We start from the raw sequence: 22,627 nt of genomic DNA, 5'->3' as shown, positions 1-22,627 counted from the left end.
CAAATTGATTAGAGCCAAACCCACCTCAAATATATGCTGAAAGCAGCTTAAAAATGCTCTCCGTTACTGCATTTAAACACTGAAACTAAAGTTTATGATGAATAATAAACCAAAACCTGTGTCAATAGCTCTCTGTGAAGTTTGACCACACTCCAAATACACAGGAGGAGAAAACGTAGGTGTTTACCAGGTTTCTAGGGCAATGTGCACAACTGACAGACTAAATCAACCCAATTGCTTGCCAGTGGGATGGGATACCAGCACAGCTGCCTGGCTGACCGAGTTTTCGTTTATCAGCTGTATGAAAATAAAGAAGGTCCTGGAGGCAGGCTGCTATGGTAGCCTGCTTTGCATCCCCCTCTTTCTTATGCCATTGGTGTGGGCCCTGGCCTGCTGCTGGCTTTGTGCTCTCCTACTCCTCAAGGTATGGGGGCGTCCTCACTTGCTTGTCATGTTTCCCTTCATTTCCTTAAGATAGCTGCTTTCGGTATGTGTCCAGCTCCTCTTTGCAGCCAAGACACTCTTTTACTAAGCTAATACTCAACAAGCCTCTTCCCCTAGCACCAAGACCCCCTTTGAGGGAGCACCCAGCATGTAATTGCCTTAAGGGTGATGAATCGCCACTGAATGGGCAGTATGGCAGTGTACAATAGCTTCAAATGAAACCCCAGGTTTTCCAAAGATAGCAGATCCCCAGCTGAAAGATCCTCAGCCTGTGTGAACTGGTGTGGATCTATGCCAACTTACATCAAAGAAAACCCAGATCACATAAATGCCTGCACATGTAGTTTTCCAATGGCTCTTCAGGAGCCTCTTTTCCAGCTCCTCCAGTGTAACACAGCCTCAGAGCTCTAAGGGTAAGATGTTTGGCCTGTGGTCCTCCAAAGGGCTCTAGTGTCAGCCTGTGAAGAGATCAGAGGTAGCGCTGTTTTGCATAAATAAGAGAAAACACATCCATATCAAAACAGGAGATTAAAGGCAATGGCACGCGAAATGGAAAAGTGGTTATTGTCAGTGACAGTCTTGCTGACCCTATTCTAGTGTAATCCTTTTTTTATTAAGAAGCCCTCCATTTCAAGATGTGGTGTAGCCTTTTGCAATGCCTTAACTTTTTAAGGAGTTGTCTGCACTACTGACAACTTTGCCCTCTAATACATGCAGGTGAGTATATGTAACATTGCTGGTGAAGATCAGATGGTGTTTGCTTTTCACTTGTGTCAGGAGACAAATAAATGTTGCTGGAGATGTGGGCTTTATCCTGGAGTGCCCTCAGATGGGGTGGTGAGTCAGCTTTGCAGATGAAGCACCTTGGAGCAAAACTTCTGTGGGAACAAATTCAAATAGTTCTTACCTCAAAGGAGAGGTGAACGCCAGCCAGGGAGTAAGACGGTGTGCAGGAAAAAACCTCATCTCTATTAGGATTTCATAGCAAAATGGGTCAGCTGCTGTCAAAATACACATTTTCAGACTGGTGACACATGGGCCTGGTCTTTCCTGTTAACTTAGAAGCGATGACCTATCAGGCCTTTCCTGACCTGCTAACATGCAGAACTGCAACAACTGTCTTGTCATCTTTAGGATTTACTGAAGGTTGGCTGACACATACTGAGACTGATTTCTTCGCTTTTCCTAGTAAAGACAAGACCTAAGGTTTCCTGGATGCCCCCTGATGTCAGACAGCTCCAGCTACCACCTTTGCAAGGTCTTACTGCATGCTGGGATATCTTGCTGCTGCCATGGGACTGGCAGGGTGAAATCAAGGGCTCCTCTGAAGGGCAATTAAGTCCAGGACAAACACGTAGCTCTGAGGACAGGATGGCTTCATGCTGCCACTGCAGCAGGTCCAGCTCTGGAAGATAAAAGAATAGAAGTAAGATTTCAGTGGTCTCCACACTGCCCACCACAAACAACATCTGTGTCCTCAAGTGAATGCTAGGTTGTTTGAGCAGTAATTCTCACCGCCCCCTACAAAGCTAGGTCTGATGTGGTGCCCCCGCTAGCGCTGTGAATTCACAGCTCTGGGTGTTGCTATACTGCTTCCCAGCACATGAGGCACCTGCTTGACTGATTTCTTTACCCTTGTCAGTGTTCAGAACAGCTGTGCACCTATTTTAGCCAGGCAAGTCAAGTGCAAGTTGGTTTCATGCAGGATGACTGTGTATAGCAGCAGCACAGGCAGGAGGAAGCTGGATTTCTGAGAGCAGACCCTTAGTCTGGGGCAAAATGCTTGCCTGCACTCTGATGCTGATTTTCATCTTTATTGGCTGCTCCTGAGTCTGCAGCCGGAGGAACGGTCTCCTGTGGAACGGCAGCTTCAGACAATTTTATTGGCTGATGAATCTGATCTTGCCTGGCCACCTTCCAGAAACACTGACTTGCCCGAGATGAGAGTGAAAGGAAGGTTGCTCTGCCTGGGGCTGTAAAGCAATTGTTTCAAGACCAGCATAACACCCATGCCTTGCTGCACGGTAAGTGTATAAAGATAGGTCCGCATACACACATATATAGGCGTAAAGTGCTTTATAATATAATTGCTGACACAATTAAATGTGCAGCTCCTGTGGACTGTGTCTCGTTTGCTGCTTAATAATGTGAAAATGTACTTGGTAAATTGCTTGCTGTCACAAAACGCTCAGTTAACTGTTGCAATGATCTAAGTTGAAGCACTGCATTTTCCTGCTCCTCTGATTCTGTCTTATGCTGCAAGACATTGATTTAAGCTTTTTGCATGACAGAACAAAATACAGCTGCAGGGCATTGATACTAAAATGTTCTCTTCGGCTTTATTCTTTTGCTAGTGTAAACTCAAAATAACAGAGCTGCTTGCTAATGTTTGCTCGTCTTCCAAAAATTGCTAATTGCCTTTTGCTTTTTAAGGGTAACTTCTGTGAAGTTTGATGCTATGGATTGTTTTGCAAGTTGTGCTTTGCCACACAGCAAAAATAGGGCAGAGCTAAATGTTTTTAATGTAGCCCCCAAAGTGTGTGGTGCTCAAAGGGGCAGGATACTGCATTGCACCTACATCGCTTACAAACAGCTCTCCAGATGAACATTTCTGAAGAGCCTCACAAACTATTGCTACCTAAGGGATTGATGGTGGACCCACAGCACTAGAACAGGTAGACGAAATGCATCTTTCTAGACTGCAGCAGCTCTATAATATTTAAGGATGCAGCTAATCCTGAGAGTACACCATACCTTCTGTTTCAAAAGTGATACCAAATATTTCAAGTTTCCCTGTACTAACCTGGAGTGCCCCTAACAGCCAGAGTGGGCTTGGAAACTGTGACTTTTGGACAGCTTTGGAAAACAACCTTCTAGCACTGCACTTGTTCAAAATAACTTTATGATGTTTCGTCACTCTTTATTAGGAGAGGTGGGGGAGAAAGTGGGATGTCTGTGTTTTCTGCAAGCAAAAAAAAGTGTTTTCAGATCCTTGCTGAGCATAGTGCAGAGACTGTAGAGCATCCTCAGGGCTAAGACAAAATATTGAAGATCAGTAAAACTATATACAGTACCCAAACATGTCCTGAACTAGAACTTTCCATACTCTGGACTGTGCTTAGCACAACTCTGTTGATGGTAATGATGCTTTTCTTAATTGTTCCTCCTGAGGGCCAAGGGAGAGCCTGAGTAGCTTCATGATTTGCCTTGGCTGGAATTGATTTGCAGCTGTAGTTATGAGGAATAGTTTCCCCATTATGTCCAAGTGTGGAGGAGGGGTGGACTCACTTGGTGCAATTCTTTATTTCAGCTGTAGGAGGAAGTAACCTTGTTGAACTGGCTCCCATGACAAGTGGAATGGCAGTGTATAAGTTGTGTGGCTCTGTTTCTACCTGCAGTTATGAGAGTGAAATAGGACCTGATCTTAATGAGAAATGATGCAGGAAATGTGTTTTAGTATGACTTTGGTGCAAGTGCGCCAGGTAGCACTGACAAACTTTGATGCTGTGTCTTCTAAGCATCCATTCTGTTGGTCCTGTAAATAGTCTAAACTACTTTTTTGCTTGCTCTGGTGTTTCTGCACTACTCCTGCTCCTGTTCTTGCTGGCTGAGGCTTCTAGTGGCGCCATGGAAGTCAACATTCAATCTCACTGGATTTCAAACATCTTTTCTAGGAATCACTGGCACTCCCATTGTATGGAAGATGAAGCAGTACCTCAGAACCAAATTATCTAGTTTTATAGATGTGTTTGTGACTTCCTGAGATTTTGTTGTGGAATTTCAACTCGGGCTTCTTTCAGGTTATGATTTAACACATGTGGAAAACACACTGTGATATGCCAGCTTTGTATGTGTCCAAGGTCCTGGAAAAGTTTTTTTATGAGTGCCAGGCATGCATCTGTGAAGTTGCAATCTGTGACTGCTGTAGTGATACTACAAAGGAAGGAAAAGGGGAGGAAACTGTATGAAGATGTGAATTCTGCTAGCTTTAGGTTTAAATGAGAAACATTTGAAAGCAACCCATGGTAGAAATGGAGTTTTACCACTAAGCATGGTGCAACTTAGAGGGAAATGCATGGTCCTCTTGATTCTCCAAAGAGCTCTTTGATACCCTGTTACTGCTAAACCGCTGGTGTGTTTCTGCAAATCAGCAGTTATGCAAAAGCTAAATACAGGCTGCTTATTTATTTTTGGAGCATTCGCTATCACTCTAGATGCCACAGCAATCAAAATGCTGGCGGCTTCTGTCACTGTCAAACCAAAGGTAGGGGTGGCCTCACTACAGGAACCTGTGGAATGGGTACCCAAGGAGTGTTCCTTGTGCCTGTGCTGTGCTGGTGGCATCTGTGAGCGGCCCCTGGGATGCAAGGTGGGAGGAGGACAGTTCACATCAGATGTATCACCCTTTCCTGGCCTGCCCTGCAGCTTGTGAAGGCCACCGCTGCAGCCAGCCTCCAAACAGCATTGCAGATTTTTGCTGTTCTGCTGTCAGTCATCTGGTGGTGTCCTCTGCACCCCATGGCCTCCCCCAGCCCAGTAAATGTGCCAGGATCCTGATCTCTCATTTTCTTTGGAGTAGATAAAAGATAGGGGCATTTCCAGCCCTTTTGCCTTGAAGGGGGAAGATGGAGAAAAGTGGAATAATCTCAGACAAGGAGGCAACTAAAAATATCCTAAAGCTTGTGATCTTTGTGATTGGTTATATTTGGCAATTCCATAGAAATACATCCTAGAGAAAGCTATGGTCCTCAGACTTTAAAAAAGCCCAACCATTTATTTGAATATGTTTTGTTTTTAAATTGAGATGTGAGTGAAGAAAATGGAAATACATTAATTCATACTTTGACAGTTTAGAATAGCTTTTGTGCAGTGCTTTTACATTATGTTAGTTTAAAATGTGGACTTGCAAATTACAGTAGTAGCTTAAAGCACTTGAAATCCAGAATGATGCCTAAACTGACTGCAGTGATTTTATTTTTATCTTGGTTGGTTTTGTGTTAGTTTGGATGTGAATTTATTTTTCTGTATATATGTATACAAATAATCCTATTAACATGTGTGTAGGTAGGAAGCTGGTAGGCAATGTGGTTTCATATATATCAGCATATTATTGAGCCACAATATGAAATATTTACTACCAATATCCCTTTGTAAACCTGATGTGCTGTGAATTCATGTTGGGAGTAAGAATAAGGCAAGGAACTGTTTTTGGTGTGGGATACAAATAGTTAGATCAGCAATGGGAGTGAAAACTGGAAGTGTTCTTCAGTTTTAATTACAGCCCAACAAATGGTGCATCCATTTTTCATTGTTAATAAATGGCCCATATGGCATCCTTTGATCACATGCTCTGCAGCTTCTGCAACAGTAGGGCTGTTATTTTCAGGGAATACAGAACACAAACCCATTTAATCTGGGCTTTCTGGGTAGAAGATTGTCTTCAGTAAGAAAATGGACACTACCAGGAAAAGGTACCTTTTAGCTAACTCAGAGTTTTCCAGTCTGAAGGCTTGGTGCATGTTGTGTGCACCTCAGCAGCAGAGCCAGTGACTTCTTCACATTCCAAATCAAAGCGGGTAAAACCAGGAAGGGTTTTTTCCCACTAGAAAATTTCATTCTTTCACAGAATGTTTGAGGATGGTTTTTCCATGGAGCACAGTCCGGAGTCCAGGCTGCCTGGCATACAGGGATAGATAGAAACTAACCAGAGGAGGGGGCTTTATTTAGAAAGCAAAGCAAAGCAAAATTAGAAATTCCCTATGTGTGAGAAATGTGCATCGCAAAACCCACTAAAAACCTATTTCCCCCCACACACACACGTGGAAATAAAGACACCCTCTTTGCTTTTAATCATAGTATTTATCATTAACTTTAGAAACAAAACTGAAATCGTAGCCAGGGCACCAGCTGCAGACATTCAGGAGTATCTCCATGGAAATACCATCCTGGAAAGCAAAGCTCGTTTAAGTTTGCTCATTATTATTTTCAGAGCATTGCTGTTGGGGAGAAAACAGGAGCTAGGTGACAACTAGTCCTCCTGCTCTCTACACCCACTGTCACAACAGATCGGTGGGTGATGACAGGATCTCTCCAGGGCAGCTCGTGTCCTCCTGTACAGTGTAGTTCTTGCAGCCGCTTTGATGTGCGTGGGCAGCCAGTGTTTGTGACCTTCCTGGGGTGTTTCTAACAGAAAAAGACTCGTATCTTTCATGTAATCTGATGTGTTTACAAAGCATGCATGTATGAATGCTTCTGTCTTCTGAACACAAGAAGTTTCCTCCCTCACAGTTTTTATGTGACCCTTCCAGGGGTAGTGATGCAGGAAGAAAACAGGGATGGGAGGAAGAAAACCTATTGGTCTCACTTTGGGAAAGCTTCATCAATAAGATAGCAACCTATGACCACTCATAACGTGCTGCAGCACTGTCAGGTCCCCCCTGAGAAGTATGACCTTCTGGTCTTACAGTAGCAAATGATCAAACTGCACAGACTTACTTGCCCATTGCTCGATATTATATATCTATATATATAAAGATTTGGGTCCCCTTAACCTTTTGCAAATGACGGGTGCAACATGATAGCTTAAAACCCAAAGCAGATGGTGCATTTCCGTACCATGCATTCTTTCATACGTGTGATGAAATGTGGCTGGCTAAGTGTGTCCAGATGGGCATTGCTCCTTTGATGAAGAGATCATGAAAATGTGGCAATCTGTGGGAATCTAGGCTAAAATAAGCTCTCACATGGACAAGGCACAAAGTTTAAAAACTAATTCTCCAAGTATGTAACCAAGGGGGGGGGGAAATAACCTTTAAAAGACTGTAAAATAATTTAAGTTACTGCTTCAAGGCACTTTAAATACTGTGAAAACAAGAAGTGTTGCAAACCTTCAGCCAATACTCAATGCTAATATATAAAATGCTTCCCCAGCCTCCCTGATTTCTCCTTTCAGCTGACTTTCTAGGAAGGATTTTTTAGGAAAACGTTCTATCTGATGTTGCATGCTATAATTTTCAGGCTAGATTACAGAGGGATTATGTACTTGGTTTTTTATTTCCCTTTAGATTGCTCTGCAATGTTTCATAAATCCAGATCACTGGTGCAGGTTTTAGGGAATATGGAATGTGGAATATGCACTGGTTGGTGCCTCTGTTAGAGGAGATGGCAGCTAACAAAAATGATGTCTGACATGCTGGTTTAAGACTGTGTGGAATGATGTGTCCTCTCCTCGGGCTCTTGTAATTACTGCAGCTCAAGCTCAGGGTAAAACATTTAAAGTTGTCAAAAACAGCTTTAAAAATACTGAGTTTCTAACTTTTACAAGTGGTTTAGCTAGGGGCTGATGCTGTTGAATCCTGTAATAGCTTCTGAAATGTTCTTCTAGTTCATCTTGCTTGAATGATGAGAAACCAGTTTATTTACCAGAAGTAAAAAGTGCCTAACTTTGGCCACAAAGCATTGTTGATCCTGAACTTGCTGAAATGGTTTGCTCTGTGAGGAGCAAACTTTGGAAGTGACTTGCTGGACTGCTAAGATTGTCAGGGACAGTAATAGGTAAACGCCTTAACCTTTGTAGTATAAACGATTACATATGAAACTAAGCACTGGGGAAAATACACTTGTCTCGGGAAAGGAACAGTGACTATTGGAATTGTTTGTTTCTTCTTCTGGAATCCACAGCAGAAACAGGCATTTCCTCAAACAGTTCTATCACAGTAGACCAGGTTTTTATATTACATGTTCCTGCCTGGGCTACAAACTAAACCTCATTCCTCTTGCCCTTATTTAATATGGTGGGCATCAAAGTTTCATATAAAAAAAGGAAACATTTAGCCAACTTCTTACCCCGTTTTTGTGGTACAAGGCTCTTTGTCAGTGGAAGGACAATGATACATGAAAACATGATGGATTTGTTTTCAAGTTTGTCCTATGTCGGCCTCAGTAAATGGGCATCGCACTCTTCATCAGAGTATCACAGAAATGCCATGAAGCCCCATATGAATGGTGTTTTCTGCATGACAGCAAAGGTAACACACTTACCCAGTCAAGCCTGTGATATATATAGACACACACTGCAACTTACACCAGCACAAGCTCTGAGTCGCAGGTAAGCCACGTGCCTGTCTCAGCAGTTAGCTCCTACTTCATACTGCAGTGAAGCTGCACTGGCTTTTAGGAGGCTTTTGCCTCTGCATCAGGTATTTACATTGGTGCGGTGTCTGTGTTTCAGCCTTTCCCCAGCACTACAGAAATGCACCAGCTGCTTCTAGAAGTCTTGTCTGTGTGAAGTTTTGATAGAAGATGGTTAGGTTTCTGAGAAAGAAAATGAAAAAGGAGGAAACACTGAGTAATCCAGGAGATGACTTTCTGTCCAGACTTTGTTAAAGGTCATTTCCTATTGTGGTTGACTACTTCACTGTGCCCAGCGGAGCCAGTTTCCTTGCTCTAGTTTTGTCACCAAAAATTCCCAAGCGTGTCACTGTTGCTCATGCTTGTCAGAGAGGAAATGTTGGTGTGATGTAGTGCAACTATAGGCAAGGTGGCTTGATTAACACTTCCATTTTGGCTTTAATAGGCAGGTTTAGGGTACATAATTTCGTTTTGTGGTAACTTTCAAGTTTTCTTTTACATCTTTCCTTTTCCACTGTAGCAGCAGAAAAAGAGGTCATGTGCTCTTTAGCTGTTATATGACCATGCAGCTCCACAGAGGGACAGGAAAAGTCAATGTATTTGGGGCAGGATTCAGCAAATTAACTGGGAGCCTGTTTTTCTAAAGGCTGATTTCTGCCAGCAGGGAGGTCCACATATAGTGTGAAGCAGCACTGCACTCATCTCAACAGAGCTACTTTGTTTGATGGTGTGTTAAAACTCTGGTCCCAAGTGTGTGTGTGATTCTCTCCTTATGCTGATGCAATTATCTTCACTGCACCTGGGGAAGGTTCTGCCTCTGTCTTCTCCTTTCCTCTCTTTATGGCCTAGCAACCCCAGAGTGCACTGGTAATCCCCTTGTTTTTTGAAGGTTATCCATGCTCACAACATGCTGTGTTTGTGAGTGGGTATGAGATTTGATACCACGGGTTTGATAGCAGTGAAAGCACAGCAGTACTGACTTTGCTGCAGCCTTACAGCCTGTGACAGGGCCTCAGGACCTGATTTGTCTAGCTCAGTCCATGCTGCCATCTCACTTAACTGCTCACTTGCTTTGCCTTCACATAGCAAGTGTATGCTTTCCTCCCTGCAGCACAGCATACTGAGGAGGCAGAAGCTGCTCTGAGATGTACTTCCCTGCCAGCCACGGCTCATCATGCTACATTGAACTAGTTTCCTTCTTACATATGACAGCAGGAAAAGCCTGGCCCCATGCTGCTCCTCCTGCTCAGTTATCGTTTTAAAAGACATGGTCCATTTGACTAGCACTCCTTCTGTGTTTGTAGGTTAGACAGAACTCCCTGTGGGTCAGCTTTATGTCTTCAGCTGTAAATGTAGGTCAGCTGGCTGCCTCGCAGTGTGTTCCTTATCCGTACAAGCATACGTCCTCACATGCAACTTCACAGTACATTGCATTTGTTTGCCTTGTAAGACAGCTCATTTTGTTACTGCAGCAAGTGCTTCAGCTGCTCTTGAGACATTAGCACTCCTGCCAGTATAGTATCAAAGTATTTCTCAGTCTGGGTGTTGCAGACGTGTAATGAGAGCATTTTTTGCTGTTTCACTTGAGGGTTTTCCTGCCAGTTTTTAGTGAGGACACACTGATCTCAGCCCTGTTCATGAAATTAATTATTATAGGGTTTGACATAAGGTGTCTATAAATCAAAGCAAGTCCTTCAGCTTTTCTGCTGTGCTCAGGGTTTGTCTCTTCTGATGCTAAACCTAAGATTTGTTCATTCCTGCACCCTAGAAAGCCCATCTAAGGTTTGAATTCTGGATGTGAAAGAAATTCTTACAAGCTTGCAAGGAGCCATTTGGGTTCAATTACCCTGCTGAAGGGCCTGCTGTTTCCTTTATAGCACTCATTTGGTTTACATATCCCTGCATGTGGACTCTAATCTTAGATATGACACTTAATATGCTTTGAATCTTTTTTAGCCTGGTTTCCTAAGAAGTTGAGGCTTATGCAATCCTTATGCAAAAGGAAAAGCCCCCAAAGGTTTCCTAGAAAAGACAGCACAAACCAGCCAATGGGTTCCTGAATCAGAACATCTGTATTAAGTTTCACACAGAAGAAGGTGGATGATGTAGAACTGTCTTTGCCCATGGCTGCAGGGACTCTCCAGCTGCTTGTAGGATCATGATAAGGTACACAGAAGGTGGATGGTGTGGAGCTTCCTTTGGCCACAGCTACAGGGACCTGCCAGCTGCTTCTAGGACTATGGCAGGATACAGACTGGGGCTCTAGATGACCTCCATAGGTTCCTTCCAACCTCAGCTATTCTTTGATTCTTTTGCCCATGTAGTATTAAGCTTTCAGTAAAATTCAGCAGAGGGGTACACTTCTCAAAGGCAAACAAATAAGGACAAGTGTCTGCGCTGAGGGGAAGGCTATAGCATGGGTGGGATGGCTGAATGTCTGAATCAGCACGAGTATGCTTGGACTCACCTAGTGTTCATGATCCTCTAAAGCCCCCAGTGGTTGGTAGATATAGGAAGGAATGAGAGGAAACACTGAAGGAGAGATATGTGGATATACAAGGTCTATTAGGGATCTGTGGGAAGATAAAGTGGTGGTGCAGCAATGCATAGGTGTTTCTAGACTTGATTACTTCTGCTGGCAGGACAACTTGTCTGAAGTGTTTAGAAAGAAGGAGATGCAGGTCCGGCTATGGTAGCTAGCAAGGAGCATGGTCCCTTTTGTGTAGCTTACATTTGTCTTCAGCAAAGCAACTTTGCATAGACATCATTAGTGTGGCCAGCAAATACACATAGTCTGTTTGTAATGTAGTGATCCCTCTATTCAAATATAAGCTAGGTTGGCAACTGAAGGCAGAATTGTCTTCTGAACAAATAGAAACTTCTTAAAACAATATTTCCCCCCCCAATCTGGAATTTCTTAATAACCAAGACTTGAAATATTACTGTTTTATTGAAATGAATTTATTTCACTAATAAAGTAAAGAGTAAAACAAATTCAGGAAAAACTAAGAAAAGGGGTTTTAAAATGAAATGTCTTGATTTTATTTTTTTTTAAGAAAATATTACTCTATCATAGATCATTGAGAATCTATGAGAAGAAGACAAATCCCATTAAAAGTTGCTTTTTTCCATTGCTTCAGTAGCAGGATGCTCACAAATCCTGCTCACAAATCTTCAGTCCACTGCTTTTTTTCTTTTTTATTTTTTTTAAGTCTGTCTCCTCCTCCTTGAGCTCAAAGCAGAAATCCAAAACAAGCCCATGTGGGAAACTGAAATCCCCAAATTTTACTGCAAAAAAGTTGCTGAAGTGGTGCCAATTTAATAAGTCATTTTCAGGGCCACTTCACTTAAAGATAAGAAACTCCTGATGACACCTTTAAGGTCATTTTGACCAGTTACCTCTGACGTGATCTACGCTTGCTGGAGGACACCCTCAAAATAGAAGCAGTGGAAACACCAGCCTTTGAGAAAAGCAACCTCAGACTTGAGGGCAGAATTTTGCCTGGCACCATTGGTGGGCTGCTGCTGAAGCCAGCTGAGTTCACCACCCAGCGGGTACCCAGCCCCATGGGCAGGTATCAGTGACATTTGTTGATGACTTGCAAAGACAAGTGTCGTTCAAGCTTCATTCAACTGTAAGTAAATACATGGTATTCACAGAGAAGTTAGTTACCATTTTTCTGCAGCAGAGAATCAAACAATTTAGAACGTTATCCAGGTTTCTTGCACAAAATTTCAGGAGAATAAAATAGGGCTTCATAATGGAAATGATGTAGCATTAAAGACAAATTGTCCCTTGCCTCCCTATAAGAAACAAAAAACATTTTTTGTCTGACAACATATGTAAAAATCCTGTATTTTTTCACATTTCCCTAACCTTAAATAGCATACCTTCAAGAGTAACTCTATATACCTTAGCAGCCATTTCCATCTGGGAAAGGAAGCATTGCTGCTCAAATGTTACAGCACTCACCCAAGAAAATGAGGGGGAAAGTCTGATCAAAGGCCAATTGCTGAGAATATATGACCAATCTGGAGATGTGAGAGTTTGTCCAGCCTGCAGTGGAAAGCAGAGGCAAGGCTATCCAACTTGGCCCTGGGTGCTCCATCAAATAATCGTTGGCAGAGTATGTTGCAGCTTTCTGCTTTGATGCTCCTTGCTCTGCCAGCCAGGGATTTGTTTGTCCCCTGCCCATTGTGGTGCAGCAGGATGCAGTTTGCCAACTTTACTGGCTTCCTCTGGAAAAGATATTTCTGTCCTGGAGATGGCTGGATGCAGAATAAGATTTATATGGATGCTGCCAGACTTTAAAAGACTGGAGACAGGGTTTTGCATCTTCAGGGAGAGCCCCATATACTGACCATGGCCCAGCCTCTGTCAGCTGGACCACAACCAAAAGATCTCTGGAACGGAGAGGGAAATAGAGGCTGGCTGGTTTTACATGCATAAAGATCAGTAAGGCCAACAAGAGAGTTGTGCAGCAGCTGTTCAGACCCTGACAAACAATAAGATGTCAGGAGGTTCTTCCCATTAAAGGCTCTGCAGAGAAATAGTCCTCTAAAAATGCTTGGCTGGAAAGACATCTGCTATTACAATCTGAACTAGACTTCATTAGGAGTTTTGATGGGTGTAAGTAGATTCAGGGAAGCAATCAGACTGTGACCTAACCGAACCTGTCTCTTATTTTACTCCTCCAGTAACTACCTGGAGTTGATTTGCTTTCACTATAGGAATCTATCTGGGCAGCACTGAGGATGGGCAGGCAGCACTGAGGATGGGCAGGCAGCAGACCTTCAGTGAGCAGCAGAAATGGAAAAGGTTTTTTTCCAGTGGCTACTCTAACATTCTTGAATGGTGATGGGGAAAGTACTTGAGCTCTTATTGTTACTACATAGGCATGCATGTGGCAGGAACTGGCAGCACGAAGAATTTGCCTGCTTTGTTGTCAGGCTGCCAGCAGTGAATGCTAACCGTGACTTTTAAATCCTTGGCTGCGTCAAGGTTTTGGAGGTGGAGGGAATGTGCTTTTAGAGCCAGAGAAGTGACCTGGAAGGAAGCAGCAAAAGCACTGCCGACATTGACAGCACATGACACGTGGGTCAGAGGCAGCATGAAACAGAAGATAGTTGCTAGACCAGGGCTGTCTGGCTTGGCTGGAGATGGGCATGGGAAGCAAGTTCTATGGGTTTCTATGGGGTCACATCTCTGTGCAATGAATGTAAGAGGAGGGGAGAAGGGAGTTTCTTTGGGCATTGGAAACAGATGAGCAGAAGCACCAGGAGGGAAGTCAAGAACAGACGGTTTTGGAGTCTTTTCACCAAAGCCTGCAGTTAGGGAAGGAGCTCTCCATCCTGCCTCCTACCTCTGTGCCAGCAGGATCTCCTTTCCCATGCTGCCTGACTGCAACTTGTGGATATCAGCAGCATGAGAGGATGCCATGTAGGAATACCTGAACTGCTTCCCTGGGGCTTTTTCTGGGTACCAGAAGCAGCATAGCTGCCTTAGCTCAGCCCCAAATCTGGGCTAAGTTAGCCAGCCTTGTGACAAGACTAATTCTGGTAGGTAGGGAGCAGTATCTGGAGGCTGTGCAGCTGGTTGCCTTTGCTTACCCTGGCTGTCTCTGTCCAGCACTGCATCCTGCTGCAGGGGTGTCTTATCAGAGATGACAGCATGTCAGAGGCACTGCTGTCAGTCACCAGTGGGAGTGGAGGATAAGCAGATAAACATAATCTTTACATGCAGGAGGGTAATCAATCACTGGAACAACTTACCAGTGCTTGTTGTGAACTCTTCACCACTTACAATTGCTAAATCAAGAAGATGTATGCTTTTTAAAATACAAAATACATATGTATGAGTGAGTTCAGTGACATCTGCCTTGTTCCAAACAAGAAGCCAGACTATTCCTCATCTGGAATATTGTGTCCAGTTCTGGGCCCCTCAGTTTAAGAAGGACAGGGACCTGCTGGAGAGAGTCCAGCGCAGGGCAACTAAGATGATTAAGGGAGTGGAGCATCTCCCTTATGAGGAAAGACTGAGGGAGCTGGGTCTCTATAGTTTGGAGAAGAGGAGATTGAGGGGTGACCTTATTAGTGTATATAAATATATAAAGGGGGAGTGTCACGAGGATGGAGCCAGGCTCTTCTCAGTGGCAAACAATGAAAGGACAAGGGGTAATGGGTACAAATTGGAGCACAAGAGGTTCCACTTAAACCTGAGAAGAAACTTCTTCTCAGTGAGGGTGACGGAACACTGGAACAGGCTGCCCAGGGAGGTTGTGGAATCTCCTTCTTTGGAGACATTCAAAACCCGCCTGGACACGTTCCTGTGTAACCTTATCTAGGTGTTCCTGCTCCGGCAGGGGGATTGGACTAGATGATCTTTTGAGGTCCCTTCCAATCTCTAACCTACTGTGATACTGTGATACTGTGATGACCACAGTGATCTTTTCTGGCCTCATAAAAATGACCCTATATATAATTTATAGAGTTATAATGGATATTATATTATTGATTTTCTCTTGAAATGTGTACTCCCATGTCTGGATCCTTATGACACACGAGTACATCTAGTAACAAATAAGTTCCTCATAGCTAGTTAACTTGACCTTCATTTATTCTGGCAAAAACAGCTGTCATTTTTTTTGCCAAGGATTTCGTTTAATCTCCTTGTAGAATTAAGCATGGAAAGCTGCAGGGAAGTCTCAGGGTCCAGAACTACTGAAGAACTGAGGACAAATGCGGCCAGAAACCCCACCAAATCCTTAATATTAGCAGAGTTGAGCATGGCCGAACATGGATTTCAGTAAGATCAGGATTTATGTAAATTAGGGGACTCTGAACATGGAGCCAAAATCCACTGAATGGTCTGGAGGAAATTCCCTAAAAAAGGTTTCACCATGTTCCAAACCCATTAGGTCTCTTGCTGCTTTCCCATACACCTGCTCCTTGCTCCCAGCTGTGGCAATCTGTGGAAACAGTTACTTTTAAAGATGATAGTCTGTATTTTGCTAGGATGTACCTATGTGTAGGTTATTAGTGATTTCAAGGAGGTAGCGCACCAGGGCTGCTCAGAGTAGAAATGGACCTAAGGTTTCTGTCTCTCTGGTGTTCCCAACTGCTGCTTTCCCAAATGCCTCAGGAGGTGTGGAACTGGGACCAGGGTCTACTTTGGAAGGGACTGACAGTGGAAGCAGGGCTGCCTGCAGTGCCAGCACACCCTGCAAAGTGAGCAGAAGGACCAAAGGCATCCAACTCTGGGACAAGGCAACGTACCACAAGTCAGGAGCACACTTCAGCAAGGCCTTGGCTCTGCTGTATTTGCAATCAAGGAAGTTTGTTTCTGGTTAAGTGTTTTCTTAGTGACTGCCTTATGGAAGAGGAGCCAGTTGTATGCCAAAATAAATTACCTTTATCAGGAGCTCTGCAAATTAAGTTACTAGTTTATATTAGAGTTGTTTTCCAGTGGCTGTGAATTCCTTGGAGATGCTTTGCTTTATTACCAAGAGGAGTGTGTGCTCTGCCAGAAACTGAGATGAAATAGGTTACAGACTTCTGGAGGACAGACTTACAAAAGCCTTTGCAGCAGCTAAGGTATAGTTTAAATCTTTTCTGCCTGGCCATTGCAGGTGCTGTGCTTGCTAGGTTGGCTCCTGTCCTAAGGATGTCAGACAACAGCTCTGACACACTGATTTTTTGTCTTATGGTTTCCTGGTGCATCTGCAGAGGGAGCACACCACTCTGTTGCACTCTGATATTGGTCCCAGTAAAGGTCCAAACTTGCAAATTCAGGTTTGCTGTGAGATATTTGCAAAAACTCTAGTAAACTCACCAAACTGAACTGTCAAGTATCATAAACACGAATTATTCTACTGAAATTATTTCCAGTGACTTCAGGATTTACGCCAGACATAGATAAAGCCAGCAGTGTAGTAAATCCAGAGAAATGGAGTTCAGTTGGTTTTAATTTGGGCAACAGAGCCCTTCTCTTCTACCGATCAAAAGACAAACCATTTTTTGGTTGTTTCTGGACATGCCCAGAGACACTAATATTTTTGCAGCTTGATTTTTTAGCTTCTTTTCACCTCATATTCCCTGTACTTTGAAGAACAATGTACCCTTAGCCTTGGCTTTTAAACTTGAAACCCTCTTCTCTGGTCTCACACTAGAAATATTTTCATTAGATGATATTTGGCAGTGTTGTAGTTTACAAACTTAATTTGGTAGACTACAGCCTCAGACCTAGCATGACAATGTGTGTTCTATGGCCCTGTGCACAAAGATAGCTGGTCCCAGTTCAGAGCAATTCTGAGACTGCAACTGAGATATTCACAGCTACTCACAAAAGAGGACCCTGCCAAAGAGGTTTTATTGCTCATTGTTCTTGGTGACTTCCCCTGATCATGATTGAGGAGCTAGCTGTGGGGAAGGTTCCAGAGCAGGGAGGATGAAAAAGAGGGGAAAAGCCGACCATGACCCCTTTCAGGAACACTTGGGCAGTCCTCATCTCTTCTGAGGTTACTGGTTTTAGAGACTGAATTTTTGTTGTATCTATGGGTCAACACTGGGGTAAGAATGAATTTCTTTCTTTAGCTTTTTTTCAGTGTGCTACAGGAAAAGCCAGCTCTATATCATTTCTGCGATTGTTTTTAGGATGGTGAAGAAGCCTTTGGCATAGAAGAACAATTTTCCAATTAAATACAAAGTCAGGTCATATACTTGGCTCTTTCTCAGCTGGCTGTCAGTCTGTGCAGCAAAGTGCAAGGTAGTGTTGCCTAGTGTCTTGCTAGTATAAAAAGGCAATTGAACTAGTTTCTGAATGCTGAGGAGTTGCTGTAAACCCCTTCAGTTAACCAAGGCTTTCTTGTGCAGATGTGAAATCTGATGAACCTCTGCATAAAAGCCCCAAGATCCCAGATATGTCAGGAACTTTTGGTGTCATCTGTTACAGCACAAATTAAATCACTGGAGGAAGTCCAGATTTCTTTCTCACAGCACTCCCTTAAAGATCATTGATTTTACACCTGGATATAATGAACACAACAGTCTCAAAATTTTTGGCATTAATGTGAATGTTCTCCTATTGAAGTCAGTCATAAAATTATCTTATTCCAATAACAACAAATCAAAAATGTCATGTCTGAAAAGCCTTCCAGATAAATTTTAACTCTACAGAAGTTATTTCACCTTGTCAGACTAGCTGACTTTTTTATCTGCCTTCAATTAGACTCCTACTTAGTAGGAATCTCCCAACAGTCAGTGAAGAATGAGCATTTCCAGAGGACAAACCACTGAAGCCCTAAATGATGCCCTTTTTAACACAGGGTTTACCATATTGTGAAGATCTGGATCGCTGTGCAGTGACTGCGGCAATTACACCACTGACTAGATAGCTATAGTTTCCTGTAGTTCACTCCAAATGCTTATTCTTTGCCATATATGCTTAGGTGCTTATAAAAAGGGTTCAACTTTGTCTCTGTCAAAATGTGTATATATATAGTTGCAGTTCATATTAGTGGTGAATTTAATTTAAAAGAACTCACATTACCTATTCTTAAGTGCCTTCATCTTGACCACCTTGATCATGGCCAGTTTTCTAGGCAATGAATGCAAATAATACTGTTTACCTTTCCCTTACGCATTGCCTTAGCTACTCAGATGATTTTCTTCTCATTGTTTTTGTTTGTTTGCTTTCTCATCCATACACCCAGAAAGCTGTAAGCTCTCGCAAAGCAATGCTGGTTTAAAGCTTAGTGAAATCACATCAGATATATTTGTCTCTAAGACCTGTACTGCAATGTTGTGACTCTTCCTGGTGCTGGTGGGAGTCATGCACCTCAAGTCTTGGATATACTGGAGCACATTAAGTCTTCAAAGGCATATTGTACTTCCTTCATTTCTTGGATGATTTCCATTTCTGAACAACATGATAATTTCTGTACATTTAAACCACTTGCTGGGGAGAGCAGCAGAAAGTAGCAATTTCCTGTAGTTATTCTGTCATTTCCATTCTAGTCAGGGCTAGAAATCTGTGAATCTTGGTCAGCAAAAAATGCAAATCAGTGAAACACTTGCAAATTTATGTTGATTTTGTAAATAATTCAGAGAAGAGAAAACAAAAAGTTTTATCTCAATATACCCCAAATCTTCTTGAGCAGTGTATCGTTTCTTGTCAGGCTTTATTAACTTCACGTTACCTGTAGACATGAGTAATTTTCTATGGTCAGGGACATGTTGCTTTCCAGTCCTGTTTCTTTTTGTTCCTCTACATGGGAGACCCATCATGAGTTTGTTGAAAACTAAGGCCAAACATGCTGCATGCTACAGCATGGGGCTGTGCAAAGATAGCACAAGGTACCTGCGGTACCAGAAAAGACATATAGCCATGGTGGATTATGTCAGTGCATCCCCGTTTTCAGCGGGGTTGACAGAAAAGCTGTGTTGCTGGTTTATCTTGTACTGCAAGACAAATTTATTCTCTTCTAGCTAAAACACAGCTCCCTGTCCCCATGCTCCTGTAGCCCTCATGAAACAGCCAACGTGACTCAGAAAGGCTCAAGCTTTGTCCTGTAATTACTTCCACAAACAGGAAGCAAACCCTCAAAAACACACACTGATGTACACACATCCAGTGCTAATTTGGGCGCAGTAAATATTGTCTGACATATCCATTGGCTTTCTCTGCCACTCTTTCTGAAGGACAGGAGGACTGCAGTGCAAGTTTAATGTGCAGTGTTTCTAACAGGAGAATCAAATGCTTCAAGCCTGCAGAAAATCTAGTCACAGCCCTTTTCCATTAATAAACTTTCTACATAATTCTGACTTAAAAACTTACATGAAGGCATAGTTCTGGAAATATATCTAGAAGTAGGCTCCAAGGGGAAGATTCTTTAAGGTTATTTTTATTCTTATGATCATACTTGAGGAAGGAAGAAAATGTCTCTGCGGGAGTATAAAGTGCTTACCAGCTAATGAAATGGAATCAATATCAGGAATGTTAAGTGACTACATTATGCTCTCCATTAATTCACTTGGCACTCATTTATCTTGAAGCCTTTTAAAAAAGCTGGTGATTGAAAAGACATACGTCTTCAAAGTGTAGGGATTTATTCTTGAAAAGCATCTACTGTTAACAGTCCCATGTGACAACCACGTAATTGTATCATTGGTGGCACTGGGGTCTCATTTATCTTTTTTTAGTAATTGCAAGGTTTAATTACAGTAGCTTCTATTTGTAGGAGTCAATCACTTTGGGACTAGAATAATATTCCCTCTCTAAAAAGCTCTTTCAGGGAGAAAAGGACCACAGCGAAAATGAGAGAGCTCTGTATTCTGGAGAGACATTTATCTCAGTCCTAAGGGTGGCGCAAAACTTACAAATTTCCTAAACCCTTCTCAATAGGGCTCTACCTCTGAAAGCCTCCAGGTGTGGGTTCCTTGTGCAGGGCTGCATTTCACTCCATAGAACATTTCTAGAAGATGTGCCTAGAAGAAAAGTAGGAAGCATTAGTATGCAAAAGTAGGACCATCCCCCTTTGTTTGCTTGTTTGTTTTAATCTCAACCCCAAACTCAGGTGTGATATTTCTAAACATGAGACAGCCAAAATCACTATGAAGAAGCTTGAAGTGAGCTGTGATGGTGACCATGGCAAAAGCCTGGTGCCCAAGAGAAACGTCTTGTAAAGATAAGAAAAGCACACAATTTACAGGTACTAGACAGCATCTTAAACAGAAAGCAGTGATTTCCAGCACTGGAGCAGCCTCCACAGTTGCCATATGGGACCCAGCCATCAGTGAGTGGCCAAGGGATGGGCTTTTTCTTCCACTTTTCTAAGTGAGCACTGAGGATATCCCCTAAAGTGCCTTCCTAATACAAATGTTCTCTGATGCACTGCAAGCTTCATAGAGTAAAGCTTTGTCCAAGACACTGTGCTAGGCATTGGTGGAGTGTTTCTTATGGCTTGTCTCTTTTTTTATCCTGTTGCTCTACAGAGTTTTTTACTAGAGTATAAAGGATCCAGAAAACGTTAAGCACAGCATTTCTTTCTCTTGGGATGGGGAGCCAAGCCAGCAGCCTGCAGGCAGATTCCTTTAACGTTTATTGAAACATTTCAGCTTCAACAGCTCCACATGTGCCTGTGCTGAACCAGAAGTGCCAAACTAATTTTGTACAGGTGGATGAATGGGGTGCCTGAGTGTTTGCACATGTGCAAAATTTACTGCAACCTGCACTGTAATATATGAGCTTGAGCAATAGGCTTTGTCCTATGCAAGAAAATGAGGTAGAATAAGAAAGTGTAAAACAGTAAGGCTCTTGAGGTAGATTTATTCTAGTTAGCTGAATATCAAGTAGTGCTGAAGCTGACTTTACACTGCAGGGCAGTATGAGCCTGACCAATACCCTCAATATGTAAGTACTGAGTGATTATTTCAAAGACTTTACTATATGAAGGCTTCTGCTCCTGGGAAAAGGCAGGCTTTCCAGCTGGACTCTGAAAGTCCCAGGGCAACATCATACCTATTATAGTTTTTCTTTCCTAGAATGGTGTGACAAAACTATGGGATATTTTCCCTATCAGTGGTGTTTTAGAGTGGTTTAGTGCATAAATATATTAGTGGTATTTATGAGCTATTAATGGTAGTCCATTAACCAAGATAGTTGCACACCCTGAGTTTCATTAAGGCTTAATGACAAATGCCATGGCTAATTACCATCTTGCATCTGTTAATTGTTAACAATTATGTTTTCTACTATTATCTGCTTCCTCGCACCACACAGACTCACTCACCCACTCAAACCTGGCTTTTTTCACCCCTTTCACCTTCTTGCTGCTTCTTGTCATCTCAGATGACTGTTTCCCTCCTCCCCCGTGCACTGTGATCTTAGACCCCCCCCCTCCCCATGGATGCCTCCTATAGGTGTGTGCATGAGGGGAATAGTGGTTTCTGATCTGTGAGGTCTTGTCTGTGTGTTTCTGCTGGCGTAATGAACACCAAGCAGCTCCATGGTATTTAGTCTAGTATGGAGAACAAAAGGGAGGTTGTTCCCAGAGCATGGGTTTGATAAACAGGGAATGTGGAAGCGCATGAAAGGAGATTTGAAGAGACTATGATCAGCATGAGTCTTCAGCCAGTGTGGCATCAGCCAGATGTGCGAAGCTGGCATGATTTTTAAGGTAATTTATGTGTAAGGTGCTTATATTAGCCTTCCTTCCTTGCTCCCTAAGCTGTGTCAAGAAAAAGAAAACTTTTGTTTGGCATTTTAAAAAGGGGCAGATCCTGAATATGGGAAAGGTGGTTTGTTTGGGATTTGTTTGTGGTTTTGGGGTTATTTTTTTCCCCCTGTAGAAAATTCAAGAAGGATCTTTTTTGGAAAATCAGAAGTTGACTCTCTTGTCTGAAGAATGACAAAGGGAAAATAAGGTGAAGATACAAAACACTGGGTTGCTGAGAAACTTTCTGGCATCCTGTTTATGTAAGCATTCCATTAGACACCGGCTCTGAAACAAGTTGTGTTTATGATGTTGATATGAATTAGTGTTCTATACTTTGTAGTAGATAAAAGTAGCAAAATTGTCGTTTCCTTTTCCTTTTTCTTTTTTAGTGTGAATTTCTTAGGTGCTGTTCCAGTTCTTGAAAGTTCCAGAAGCTGATGTGTTGCTCCTTACTGAAATGAGCATAAAGCATTAAGGCATAACCTGCCTCATAATGGGGTGTTGTCTAATCTCAGGTGTATTTCAGTGAGTCAAACACATGTTGAACTATTTTGCTGAAATGCAGTATTTATGATTTAGACATGCAACATCCGTTCTGATGTTTTACAGTAATGAAAGTCTATGAGTATCTGGTTAGTGTGAATAACTCTCAGCAATTACCAGCTGCTGCATTTATTTGTGGAATCGGTTAATTTCATTCATTAAGTATCTTTTAGTGTTATGCACAAAGTTTGCTGCATTTTAGCTTTTGTCCTAAGAATTAGGGTTGTATTCTGGTCTTTGACTCCTGCAGAGTCATTTTCAGCTGCGGGGAACCGGAGTAAGAAATGGCTGAAAAG

At 42.6% G+C, this 22,627-nt stretch overlaps 2 protein-coding genes across 2 annotated transcripts in view; one reads left to right on the top strand and one right to left on the bottom strand.

Moving 5' to 3' along the window:
• PTPN5 (protein tyrosine phosphatase non-receptor type 5) overlaps positions 1-22,627 on the bottom strand; it is a 307,304-nt gene that overhangs the window by 222,683 nt on the left and 61,994 nt on the right. The window lies entirely within an intron of this gene.
• Positions 2,259-22,627, top strand: part of OSBPL5 (oxysterol binding protein like 5) — a 186,618-nt gene continuing 166,249 nt past the window's right edge. Inside the window, exon 1 of the mRNA XM_061380236.1 lies at positions 2,259-2,468. Coding sequence (XP_061236220.1) covers positions 2,454-2,468 — 15 coding nt within the window. The 5' untranslated portion in view covers positions 2,259-2,453. The remainder of the gene's footprint in view (positions 2,469-22,627) is intronic.

Source organism: Neopsephotus bourkii, unplaced genomic scaffold (assembly GCF_033783945.1).
Source record: "Neopsephotus bourkii isolate Nb327-2 ecotype Australia unplaced genomic scaffold, CSIRO-AGI_Nbou_v1 NB_1792, whole genome shotgun sequence".
Lineage (NCBI taxonomy): Eukaryota > Metazoa > Chordata > Aves > Psittaciformes > Psittacidae > Neopsephotus > Neopsephotus bourkii.
Note: the sequence above shows the minus strand (reverse complement) of the source record. Positions and strands in the feature narration are given on the sequence as shown.